The following is a 13,747-nucleotide window of genomic DNA, read 5'->3' as shown; positions in this document are numbered from 1 at the left end:
AGGCAGTGGTGACACACACCTTTAATCCCAGTAGCCACATTAGTTTGCCATAGAAACCAGGAGGTGCATGACTTTAATCCCAGTGGTGTATGCCTTTGATCGCAGCCCTAGAGAGGATTATAAAACGAGAGGAGACAGCTCTCAGTCTCAGTTTCATTCTGAGATTCCTGGAGGCAGGATAGCCAGTTTGGATTGAGGTAGAGGTAAGAACCAGTGGCTGGCTGCTTTGCTTCTCTGGTCTTCAGGTTGAACCCCAATTTCTATCTCTGAGTTTTTAATTAGTGGTGCTTTGTAAATCTGCTCTTTGGACTAGCGAAGCCTATGCTGTTTTGGCTGTTTTTGTTGTTTTCACAGCAGCTCAAACTTTTCCTCTTAGAGGTGGCAGTGAACAGAGGGACCCCTGACCACTGTCCCTTCCCTTGCTTCAAACACACCAAGCCTCTGGCCTCTACTCCTTCTGGGAGAAGGATGGATGAATAAATGGCGCCTCTCAGTTTTTCTTTCTACCGTTCACACTCCAGGACCTGGGAAACGGTGCCACCCCCATGGGTGAGCCCTTCCCATCTCACTTAAAGCAATCAAGATACTCTCCTAAAGGAGTGTTCAGAGACCCATTCCCCAGGGGATTCCAGGTCAAGTCCATAACTCCCTCCCTCAGCAGCTCAAGGGCTTCCCTTTAAGCCATCACCTTTCACCTCTGGTCTCCAGTCTCCTGACCATGTTAATGTAAAATGTATCCATTGCTCTCTGTTTCCGGATTGTGAACACGATGTGACCAAGGGCCGCAAACTCCTGCTGCCATGATCCGCCACCATGCTGGATGGACCTTGAAACTGGAGCCAAAATAAACCCTTTCTCCTCCAAGTTGCTCTCTTCGGGGTATTTTCACGACAAGAAACTCACGGCAGCCTTAGTGCTGTGAGCTTGCCTCTCTCACACAGAGCCTGTCATTGATCTTACCTACCCATCACTATGGTTGACTTGTATCTGCATGATTATATGGATTTCTGACTAACACCCCTGCGAAGGCACAGACAAGTCCTAATTAATATGCGCAACTTAATCACGCAGAACTTATTCTTTGTGTAGCTGAGCACTCTAAGAGTGCTTGCTGAGTAAGCAAACGTTACCGTTGATGATCAGGATTCACAAATGCCGATAGAGTCGTCCACTGCTACTCACTCGACTTTAGTTTTCCACCCTGAACTCGTGGTAGAGACGAATGACTGATCCCGAACCACAGGACTGCAACCATCTTGAGCTGTAACTATAGCAATGTCCCCGAGAAGCTCTCGTCCGATTTTTCACCATGATTTTCTGGCAAGCCATTAAAAGTGGACAATGAGTGGAGGTACGAGTGACGCAAGCTCACAGCGGCTGTGGTGTGTGGAGCTTTATGGCTGGACAGACGTCCCTAGTGCTTTGATGTCCACCTTAGATAAATCCCACGCTTTCCAGCAAGGATGAAGTCACGTTTACCCTAAACCACACATTGGCTCATCTTTCCTCCCCAAATCACAGAGACTCAATTGTGCTTGCAATATCACAGGAGCATGGTTTGATCTGTATGCCATTCAACAAACCGTACTTGTCTAACTCTAGATCAGCCTCTCTCTTTTCTGTCTGAGAACTCTTTGCAGCCGGTACCACACGATGGGCCTGGGATATCCTAAAGTAGCTTTGTGGGAACGAATTCTGGGTTCTGGCTTCTTCTGATGGACTGAGAATTCACAAGTACACTTGGGTTCCCTCCTCTGTCTCTGTATTAGCAGTCATGCCCCTGTCTTCAGACAGGTCATCAGGAGCTGATTAGAGCAGTCAGTAAGGCTGGGGAGAAGGTCGGATGCTGATTGATCTAACAGAACCAGGGTAGACCACCAAGAAAGTCCTTTCTGGGGAGTTTATGTCAAACCCATCTCCAGCTTTCAAACTGTGTGACACGTGGGACCTCCTAACGCACGACTTTGATGGGACTCTCCCACCTCCTTTCTGAAGGTTCTGCTGCTGTAACATTCGTAAAGTGAAACTTAGTTCTAGAAATTTCTAGGCATAACAGAAAATTACCTGTAGACCCTAGATTCATCACAAACACCTTTTTCTAGTTTCCGTGGCCAGCAGCAAGTCTCCAGGGAGAAAGGCTGAGGACTACAGCATTCAGGACACTGAAGCTGTATCTACATGCTGCTTCTGCCACTAATGAAAGCCACACCAAAGACTTCTTTTTGTATTTAAATGTGGTCAAAAAGTTTTAAGGTCTTGGTAGATCTTATCAAAGACTCTGATTTTTGTTGTTTTTCTCTCATTGGTGTAAAATACTTCACGATCAAAAGCCTTGCTTTGGAGGGGGGGGATGGAAGTAGGGGAAGATGGTTAGGGAGAGGGGAGAGGGGGAGGATTGAGGATGGCTTGGGGGAATGGGGGGGGAGGGAGGAAGGATGGTTCTCGGAGCAGGGAAGTTTATATCTCAACTAAGGGAGCCATTTTTGGGTTTGCAAGAGACTTGATTCTGGAGGGGTTCCCAGGCCCAAGGAGAAGTCCCCAGATTGTACTCTGGGCAGCAGAGGAGAGGGTGCCTGAACTGGCCTTGGCCCATAACCATACTGACGAATATTTTGCATGTCACCACAGAACCTTCATATGGTCATGGATGGAGATAGAGACAGAGACACATATTGGAACACTGGACTTAACTCCCTAGGTCCAAATGAGAAGCAGAGGGAGGGAGATCGTGAGCAAGGAAAGCAAAATCAGAGGGGGCCTTCATCCGACAATGGATGGAGATAGAGACGGAGACCCACATTGGAGCACTGCAAGTCAGGACCGCGAAGGGTGCGTTCACCCACTGATACAAGGGGACTGATCGAATGAGAGTTCACCAAGGCCAGTTGAACTGGGACTGAACGAGCATTTGATCAAACCGGATTCTCTGAATGTGGCTGACATGGGGGCTGACTGAGCCCCCGAGGTCCAAACGAAGACTGAGAAGCCATTGACAATGGCACTGGGTCTTGTTGCATCTGCATGGACTGGCTTTTTGGGATCCTGGCCTGTTTGGATGCTCACCTTCCTGGACCCGGAGGGAGAGGGGAGGAACTTGGATTCCCCACAGGACAGGAAACCCTGACTGCTCTTGGGAATGGTGAGGGAGGAGGAGAGGGAGTGGGGGAGTGGGAGGGTATTGGGAGGAGGGGAAGAAGTGGAAAGAGTGTTTTCAGATACTTGAATAAACAAAAACAAAAAAAAAGCCTTGCTTTGGGGATGGAGAGTTGGCTCAGTTTTTAGGAAGCCCCAGGAGCTCTGAGGCCCTCTTCTGGCCTCCATGGGCACCACACACATGTGGCATATGCTCATACAGACACACACAATAATAAAAAACAGGAATAAAATCTAACATCATTGCTCTGAACAAAATAAGGGGTAGGGGGGAATACCCCAGGTACAGTTAGCTCCTACATGATACTTTCAAATGGTGACCAAAAATTCACTCCCTCAATGTAATTAGTGGCAGAGTAAAATTGCCACTAATAGCAGTCAAAGTGTTTGATGACATAATGTCATAGCTTCAGGGTGATCCGGTGGACCCCCCCCCCCCCAAACCTCAGCAGCAACTGCCTCCTCTTTTCCGAGAGGCGCCCTCCATGACTCCGGGATCCATCTTTCCAGACTTACCCAGTGTCATTCAAGTATCACCTTGACCATGTCTGGCCATTCACTCCCTACTGCTATTTACTTAATGTTCTTTTTAATTTACTTTTTTTAGGAGACAGAGTCTCATGTAGTCCAGGCTAGCTTCAAGCTCACTGTACAGCTGAGGATGACCCTGAGCTTCGGAGTCCCCTGCCTTCCACTTCCTGAGTGTCATCCCGAGGGATTGCCAGGCAAGCGCCACCATGATGCATTTATAAAGCACTCGGGGTTGAATCCAGAACTCCGTAAGTGCTGGGTATGCAGCCAGCAAACTTAGCTATAGCCCCAGCCCCACAACGTCTTCTGAAGTCAGCACACTTCTTAAGAAGTATAATTATTTGGAAAGGCAAGTGTATATAGCAGGGCAATAAATCGATGGTCAGTGTTGTTTCTCTACATAGAAACAATCTAAGGAAAAATAACCGAGACTTTTTCAGAGAAATATTAAACAGTATAGGTAAATGTGAATGGCGGTATCACTCCTGAGGACTTAAGAGGTTATAAAGACCTTTGGTTTCATGACATTAGATAGAGTGAAAAATAATTTTAGGATAACAATTTTCTCAGTGTGTTAGAAATGTCATGCTGGGAAGCATAAAACAAACAACTTCTTTGCCCCACTCCCAAACGGCAATCAAGTCTTAGTCTCTTAGGTGGAATAATTTAGGAGTAATGATCTATAATTAGTCTATCACTGAACTATAAACATTTCATTTATTCATTTGGAGTATATGTGCAGTATATTTCAGAGAAATTATGAACATTTATCTTATTCCAGTTTGGAACTTAAAACTGAATATTTTAAAAGATTTGAATTGCATTTATTTGATAAAATAACACAGTTATAGGCTACAAAATATAAAATTTCCAACACTCAGGCCTATACTTTCCCAGAGGACAATGGCACGAATCTGGCTTCTCGCTCACAGTGAGAAGGGAGCTCATGCATGAGACTTTATTGTCCCTGCATCCTGGTTCTTCCTGTCTCCTTATCTGTGTCTGAATACCTAGGATTCTCCCAAGTTGCTCTTAAAAGCCTGGGTTCAGCTGCTGGCAGGGGTTGGAGTTATAAGAAACTGCTTCTATATTTCTGGAGTTTTACCAGTTTTCCACTGAGCCACAAAATAGCCCTAAACTGGTGCTCACATGAGCACGTGACAGAAAGTCTAAGGGAAGGGCAGCGCACGTCAGCCTGAGTTCCTGCACCTGCCACCTCTGACAGGCCTGCGGTGGCCCTGTGAATAGGACTTGAAGCGCAGAGAGCATCACAGCATTTACTGATAGGCAAGCTACAAAGAACCACAAGTTCTTGATTGTTCACTGTGTGACCCAGGCACAGGGTATTCTGCAGTGACCAGACAGAAGGCAATCCGCCTCCGAGGGGCTCGCCATCAGCACTAGGAGGAGCTGTGAGAAAGAAACAGCTCCGGGTCATCTTCAGCACCCCTCCTTTCTGTTACCTGTCAACAATCACTCTGCAGAGCGGGTGGTGGTGGGGCACGCCTTTAATCACAGCACTTGGGAGGCAGGGGCAGGTGTGAGTTCGAGGCCAGGCTGGTCTACAAGAGCTAGTTCCAGGACAGGCTCCAAAGCTACAGAGGAAGCCTATCTCGAAAAAACTAAACAAAAACAACAAAAAACAATCATTCTGCAACAGAAAAAAGTTGTTTTTCCTTCATTCCTGTGGTGTGGCAGCTTCAGAGTTCCTCTTGACTACCTAGCCTTTCTGTGATAACAGTCTAGTGATGTGACAGCTTCAAAGTCCCCCTTGATTGTTACAGTGTGGTTGTAGTCTGCCCCAGGAGAGTCAGCAGCCCCGACACCTTCAGGGCATTCCTTTCCACATGGGTGTGGACCTGCTGGTATTTCTGCAGTTTTCTGCTCTGGGAGGAATGACTTCTAAGAAAGACAAATTTATCAGCATCAGGGGTATCTAAAGATCTTTCACAACTTATAATTTGGCTCCATTATATAGTAGGTATTTTTATTCAGTGTTTTGATATATTAGTCATCATAATGAGTATTGTTTCTCTTGAATATCTTTAGGATTAATACCCTAGACTCATTTTGTTTTTAAATACTAGAAAATTCTAAAGCATTAAAAAGAATGCCCTGGATCTGATAGGCTCCCCTGAGGGCTAAGGGACGCTTTGGGCCGGTCTGTTTCCAATAACTCTAGGGCCTCCGCTTCAATTTTCGGTTCTTCCTTCTGTGTTGACTCTGTCCCCCAGCAGCGCCCTTTCTCAGGCTGTTACCTGCTTGGCTCTCAGAGGTCAGTGTCCTCTCTCCCTTCTCTCAAGGCCAGTTTTTTTAAAGCAGAAACCATCCATCTTTCCTCTTCTCTGTCACAGAGATCTAGTTCTTTCTGTTTGCAGAAAACAACCCTTAAGAACTAAAGCTGTGGACAGAATGTGCGCATCTGTGGAGGACAGTAGGGTGGGGGTGGGGGGGGTGGGGAGTGGCCTAGGTGGGGGTGAGAGCAAGGGGAGATAGCTCAGTCAGCGCTGAGCCAGCTTTGACAAAAGCCCTGCTGGTGTGGCAAGTGCTCTGCCCTGGAATCTTCCATCCCAGGACCTGGCTCACTAGTTATCTGAACAGCACAACTAGATTTCAGCGGCTGTGACTGGAAAAACATGAAACTGGTGTGTAAGGACTCCAGGCACCTGGGGAAGACAGGATTGCTGCCACCTACAGACCCCTCAACCTGATCCCAGGGGTTGTAGGGATGTCTCTGTGGAGGGTTATTGAGTCCTATCAAAAGATAGCAGATTGAAAAACAGCCCTGCTTGTACAAGATGCTTTTTAGAAAAATTCTGTAAGTCTAAAATTGCTCTAAAAACATAGTCTTTTGGACTGAAGAGATGGCTCAGCAGTTAAGAGCATTGGCTGTTCTTCTAGAGGTCCTGAGTTCAATTCCTAACAACCACATGGTGACTCAGTCATCTATAATGAGATCTGGTGCCCTCTTCTGGCCTGCAGGCACACATGGAAGGAATGTTGTATACATAACAAATAATAAATCTTTAAAAAAAAAACCCAGTCTTTTAATTGAAAAAAGAAGTGGGAGAGGAGAGATTGCCCAACGAGGAAGGCACTGATTTCTCTTCCAGAGGACCTGGGTTCAAACCCAGTACCCACATGGTGGCTCCCACAGTCTGTAACTCCAGTTCCAGGGATTCAGTGCCCTCTCCTGGCCTCTGTGGGCACTGCACATATGTGGTGCACAGACACACATGTAGGCAAAGTGTCTATAAACATAAAATACCTTTTTAAAAGTTCAAGAAAAATGAAGCAATGGAAGGAAAGGACAAAGAGACAGAAGACAGACCCCGACCAATGAGAAGTTTACAGAGCTGAAGATAGCCTGACAGCTGCTGCTACCTGTTCCCCATTGTTACTCAGTAAAATCTGCTAAAAACAAACAACAACAAAAAATCCCCGCTGCCTGGGGCCAGTGGTTGGGAAACAGAGTGGTGGCCAATGTGGGCTGAAGCCACACTTAGCCTTCTAGGGGAAGTCTGAGAATTTGACCCCAGAAAGAATTTGGAACGAGAGACCACAAAGGATGAAAGTTTCTAGGAATCTGAGGCATGGCTCAGTAGTGGCCGCGTACCCACAGGTGGCTTTTGGGCACTCTCAGTAGGAAGAGTCCAAATTGACGTGTATCAAGCTAGAGTGAGAAGAAGGCAGATAGCTCAATAGTTGCATGTAGTGATATTTTATTTGTGGTTTAACAAGTAAAACTTTCCTCAAGATCAGAGTGCAGAGCTAAGCCACTAGCAGCCAGGGAGTGGTGGTACCTTTAATCTTGGACTCCTTTAATCTCGGACTCAAGGCCACCCTGGGATATGTGAGATTGAATCTGTCTAAAAAGAGAAATAGAACTCACACACAGGTACTCCCAGCACTTGGTAGTCACACGCCTTTATTCCCAGCACTAGGGAGGTGGAGACAGGAGTGATATGGCTGGGGGGGGGGAGAAGAGAGGAATATAAGGCAGAAAACAAAGTGTGCCTGTCCCTCGTTACCTTTCCAACACGTCTATTAGAGTATTTTGAGTTGTATACAAAGGCTCTGAGTACTGAGGGATGCATCTCTAGAATGTTTGGAAGAGCCACGGATCCCCTCCATGGCGCCATCTGGGAGCTTTGATCACCTTCAACAGGAAAACATAAACCCCATAGGGCTGGGACACAAAGTAGCAAATCCTGACAGACTAAGTGTGAGAAGATACAAACTGACAAGAATAGAAGAATACTTCCCTTTAGCAACTTTTTGTTAAATTGCCAAATACTTCCTAAGAAACAGCTCTAAAAATAGAATTCAGTCTAAGGAAAAAACTCAAAGCTTTAGGAACTCATTTACAGCATGAAGCAAGGTACAAGGTTCAGTTTTCCAATGTAAAGAAGCTATACTCAGCCATTGGATTTAAACTAGAGAATAAGGAAACCAAGGAGTCATCAGGGGACAGGGGACTGTGTTTGAGTCCCTCAAAGTAGGTACAGTGACCACCGAGTTCACTGGAAGTACCACTCTCCTGACATGCTTGGCTGTATTTGTTGTATTTATTTCATGTCTGATCTACTTCTTGAGGCCATGTCTCTGGAAACTGATGAACTATAGGTCAAAATAAAATGCTGACTCCAAGTTATCCAAACTGAGTAGAATCAGAACCCCGTTTCTCAGACCAGCTCTCTAGGAAGCCGAGCTCATCCAGGTTCTGTGCTGTATACATCTGTGGTTACCTGAATCCAGCCCAAGCAAGCCTATGTGCTAGCACATGGTTCAGTATGTAATTTCATAGATAGGGCACTGAGCCACAGAGTTTGGTCTCATTGCTTACTGGCATGCCAGGACTCCGGCTTTACGGTGCACTGTACACTTGGCACCCTGGAAATGGCCCACGCTTCCTAAGGATCACGTGGGCTGTGAGAAAACTCCAGCTGACCATACTTACTCCAGAGGTTTCTTAGCAAGAAGGATCAGATAATCCCCGTGTATAGCACATGCATTAAAACACTTCTTTTAAATAAATGTAGTTGTAGGAACAGGTCGCTTAGGTAGCAGAGCAGAGTTCGCACCTAGGATGCTGAAAGGGAAGCCTGGGGTCCAGGAATGAAGTGTTGAACACAGGGAGGTGTGAAGGGAAACCAAGGAGCAGGCTCAGAGGTTCACGTTCCTCTCTTCCTGCATTGCTCACGTGCATATCCTGAGCACACAGACACTTCCAGAACTCCAGTGAACGGTGTCTCAAAACACACATCAAGTACTCTCCTTCCCCTGACGTACACTGATATGGCATTTCAGGGTACCTAGACTAACTAGTCAGCCTGTGTGAGCTGTAGGACATGGTCTCGTGGACAACGGTGTTAAGGACATCATTTGGATGGGAACTGCTTTTCTGTATGGAGGCTGAATTTTCATGTGCATGCATGCACACACACACACAGTGACTTAGTATCCAATCTTTTATTTAATAGGATTTTTGTGTTTTTTAAAATTTTGGGGTATGAATGTTTGTCTGCATGTGTGCATACGAAGCATACACATGATGTGTTCACTGAGGCCAAAGTGGGTGTCAGATCCTATGGAACTGGAGTTACAGCCACCATGGGGTCCTCTGCAAGAATAGAAAGCGCTCCTAACCACTGACCTGTCTCTCTAAGCGCCAGGCATCTCATAGTAACAGCCATCTCAAAGGGAAAGTTTTCCAGTTCTTCCATAAATAACGGGCAGCAAAGTTACTTTACTAGGGATCTCTTCTTTCATAGAGAGAAAAAAGGGAATACAAAAATCTCAAAAACTTCATTGTATTTTTGCAAAGCCCCTTCCCCCAAATCAGGACCTCAATTAATGACCCAAGACTTTGCCTTGAGAGGGTCTGGTATCCCCCTGAAGTCTAATCTATTTCCAAACTAGAGGAGAATGAGTTAAGAACTTCTTAAAGCATTCAGATATCACCCAGAGGTCTGGGGTGGCATTCAGAGGACCATACTGATGGCTACAAGCCGCTGGGCAGGATGCTGGAGGTACCATACCTTTGCAGGTGAAGCATTTGATATGGAAATGCTTGGTCTGGACCCGAAGCACTTCGCCCTTGCATGGCTCCCCACATTTATGGCAGTGAATGACAGGCTTCTCTGTGGAGTGGTGAGGGTCCTGAGGATGGGCCACTGGAAAAAAAACAGTAAAAGATTTAGGTGAAAAAGAAAAATGTCTAGAAAACTGTCTTTGCAAGGATGTGTGACTGTTACCGGCACGCAGTGGAAAATGAGCCACACGGCCATCCGAGAAACATGAGGTGGGCACACACACCCCACCTCATGATCTTGGCTCCACAGCTGCATGCGTCAGGGGCAGCCTGAAGAGTCCACTGGGGACACAAATGCTGTCTTCTGCCTCAACTTTTCAAGAACTACAGATTGCACAAACACAATCTCGTTTCACTCAGTATTTGTGGCATCTTCTTGCTGACTCAGCCCATTGCAGCAGGCGTCCCTGTAAAGCCAAGGTTCCATTTCTTACCGTCCATTTGGTTTCTTTCCTAATTGTACTTCATGTCCCAGCTCCCACCTTCACAGAACGTTCATGAGCTGGTAACAACTTAGGCTGTGTGAGCCAGTTTCTCACTGCTGTCTATCACCAGAGACATTTTCTATCTTAATCTGGGGACTCATCTAACCTACTGGAGGCCCATAATGAGACTCTCATGGTGTACACAGCTCCTCACATATACTATGAGCAAAAGCTTAAAATAACCTGTGAACCCTGGATTCCTCTGCACACGACCTGCTCCCTTGTCCATAAGACAAAGGACCTGACCAGCTGGGTGTGAATGAAGGGGCACACAGAGATTATCCTCTTAGATCCATAGTGCAATTTTCAGAAAATGAAAGTTAATTTGCCTGCCTGGCCTCAGAGCTGGGTGCAGGCACCTGAAGTAATTGCAGAGGGGCAGGAAGGAGGCAGTGAGACAGCACCTGGCTTCCAGCAACCACAGGGTTTGTGTCTCTTGCAGCTTCCTTGGGCAGAGAATGTCAGTAGCTGCTTGTTGCCAGCCACTTCCTTTGCTGACGAAGAGCCTTAGAACCCATGTGACAGATCAGAGACTCTGCACTTGACCAACACAAGGAGCAACAACATTTTTTAAATGTTTGTCAAGCAGGAAAACCACACTGGGCAACTCATGAGAGACTGCTAAGACCTGACGTAGAAAGGACATCAGAGCGAGAAGCTGATGCACGTATAAGAGCATGGTTTATATAAGAGTGTGTTGTTCTATACAAAAGCACAATATATATAATGGCATGTTGTTCTGTACAGAATGTCCTCCATCCTCATTTTGCTGAAGAGAGTTCAGGCAACATGGTGCAAACAACCAGTTCCTGACCGTCTTTCTGAAGAACAAGGTTCTTCTTGTGAGGTTTGGTCAGGGGCAGGTGTGGTTTCAAGCTAAACACACCACCCAAATTCTTAGAGTCCTAGCCTGGATCTGAAGAATACCTGGAGGCTGGGAACCCAGCATCACGAGCCACCTGCATTCTTTCATCTACCTGATAACATCTCTCTATGTTTACCACCAAATTCATGTTTTCTGCAGGCATTAAGGAGGGGCATGCATACTATCAAAATCTCCAGAGAGCAATGTACATCAAGGCCAAAAATCTATTCACGCGGACATTAAGAAAGAGGATCTCTCAAGAGCACCTGCTGCTGCTGCCGGGGTGGGGAAGATCTGCAAGCCTCTCATTTTCCCTTCAGTTAACTCCTGTTTTCCAGCAAGGTTATCACCACTGGGTATCACACTAACCCTGGGCATGTTGCTTGTGCATCAGCCATTTTATTCCAGCTGCACCACCGTTGCCTGGCAGTGGGATGAGCAACAGCCCTCCCATTGGTGGATAAGGAAGTGGGCTTCAGAGATACTGACCAGCGCTCTCAAAGTAACAACTAGTGTGAGTGCAAAGGTCCACACCTCGGCTCTTCTGGACCTACTATGTTCTCGTCTGAACCTACTATGTTCCTGCCCTTCTGGACCTACTATGTTCCCGCCCTTCTGGACCTACCATGTTCCTGCACTTCTGGGCCTATCATGTTCCTGCCCTTCTGGACCTACTATGTTTCTGCCCTTCTGGACCTACTATGTTCCTGTCCTTCTGGACCTACTATGCTCCTGCCCTTCTGGACCTACTATGTTCCTGCCTTTCTGGACCTACTATATCCCTGCCCTTCTGGACCTATTATGTTCCTGTCCTTCTGGACCTACTATGATCCTCCCAGACTATTAGGGTAAGCCATGAAATTATTACAAGCAAGGTATTTATTTAGCCAATTTCATGCACTATTCTGAAAGTACATCTAGAGTTTGGCTTTCAGAAAGAACATGGACAGCGTATGAGGAAAATGTGTCTCTAGGTGCGCTCAGGACCCTGGTTATCACCAAAATAACTGCAACCCTTGAATTAGAAATCCCTGTGCCACGTACTTAGAAAGGCAAATGTTATCACATCCCCAAAGGCTGTCATATAAAAGATGAAAAAGTTTACAATGCTGGGAGCAAGTCTCCTGGAAGGACAGAACTCACAGGCTCCATTGGCCAGCATGTAAATTAGTGTTATGGAAGATACTATGGCGATTCCAACTAACAATCCAAACACAGACACCCAAAGGAAGTAAAGTCACATTGATGAGCAATCTGCCAATGGCCAAGAAATGGATAAAGACCATGCTATATCTATCTATACAATGGAATATTATTTATCCACAAAAGAATGAAATTTGGTCTCTTACAGCAACAGGAATGGCACAAGAGGACATTGCATTAAGGGATCAAAATCGGGCTCAGAAAGACGCATGTCACATGTTCTCAAATATAAACGTTGACCTCATGGAGGTGGACAATGGAGTCACGGCTATCAGAGCCTGGGAATGATCTGGGTGAGGGAGGGATGGAGAGAGGATGGTTAACACTTCCAGAGAGCTGTCGGGCATGAGGAATGGCTTCCAGTGTAGTAAGGCAAACCAGAGTAACTATTATTGACAGCTGAGTATTTCAAGACAGCAGCAGGTAGACAGGATGTGATAAGTCCCCAATGCATGGGAACAGCAAGTGTCCCAGGTGGCAGATATGCCAAATGCCACAACTGGTCATACAACATACACCCAATAGTTTTAAAATGTCACACTGTATTTCATAAGTTCATACAATCACCACGTGTTGATTAGAAAATAATAATAGGCAGGCATGCTGCTACATGTCCTAAATCCAGTCCTAGCAGGGTTGACACAGGGGGATCAGGAGCCTAAACATGACAATTCCTCATCTTAAAACACTAAGACAAACAATAAACAAAAATAATTTAAAAAATGCAGTCCCTCCCAACATTGCCCAGGAGTAGGGGTCAAGAATCTCTTCCTAGTAAATCCCTCAGGCAATTCTTACACATCCTCCAGATGAAGAACCTCGGGATTCTTTTCTAAAAAGTCTTTGTATTTATGTGTGTGGGGGGGGGATTGTGGGGGGTGGTACATGTGAGTGTATTTATGTATGTGTGGGGTGTGCACATAAGTATATTTATGTGGGGGTGGGGGTGCATGTGAGTGTATTTATGTGTGTGTGGGGGTTGTGTTTGTGAGTGTATTTGTTATTCCTTCTGCTCTGGTCCCTTTAAGGCAAACCACGTCCACTCCCAGCCACTTCTGACCTCCCTCATCGCCATTTTAACTCTCTCTCTTCTATCCCCGTCTCTCGGCGTGTGCACACACGTGTCTCTGTCTCTCTCTATGTCTGTTTCCATGTCTCTCTGTCTCCCTCTTCTTTAAGCAATAAATATTCAGCTTTATGTTTACCCTTACATCTATTTATTATGTCCTGTATTCCTTTTATCCGCCAACTCTACCCGCCAGCTCTGCCACCCGCCGCGTGGAACCTGTACCTGTTCTGGCGGTAGCCTCTGCCTGGACTAGCCTGCCTCGGTCACCCGCCAACATATTATTTTTTAAGAACAAAAGTATTTATGTGTATGTCTGGGGGGTTGTGTGCATGTGAGTGTATTTATGT

The 13,747-nt window shown here is 46.1% G+C and overlaps 1 protein-coding gene across 6 annotated transcripts in view; it reads right to left on the bottom strand.

Moving 5' to 3' along the window:
• The window catches only part of Ablim1 (actin binding LIM protein 1), a 285,120-nt gene that overhangs the window by 123,656 nt on the left and 147,717 nt on the right, over positions 1-13,747 (bottom strand). For all 6 annotated transcript variants that reach the window (XM_085694144.2, XM_085694146.2, XM_085694145.2 and 3 more), the window contains exon 2: positions 9,726-9,860. In XM_085694144.2, coding sequence (XP_085550270.2) covers positions 9,726-9,860 — 135 coding nt within the window. The remainder of the gene's footprint in view (positions 1-9,725; positions 9,861-13,747) is intronic.

Source organism: Myodes glareolus, chromosome 7 (genome assembly GCF_982192425.1).
Source record: "Myodes glareolus chromosome 7, mMyoGla1.1, whole genome shotgun sequence".
NCBI lineage: Eukaryota > Metazoa > Chordata > Mammalia > Rodentia > Cricetidae > Myodes > Myodes glareolus.
This window is presented reverse-complemented; position numbering and strand designations above follow the sequence as displayed.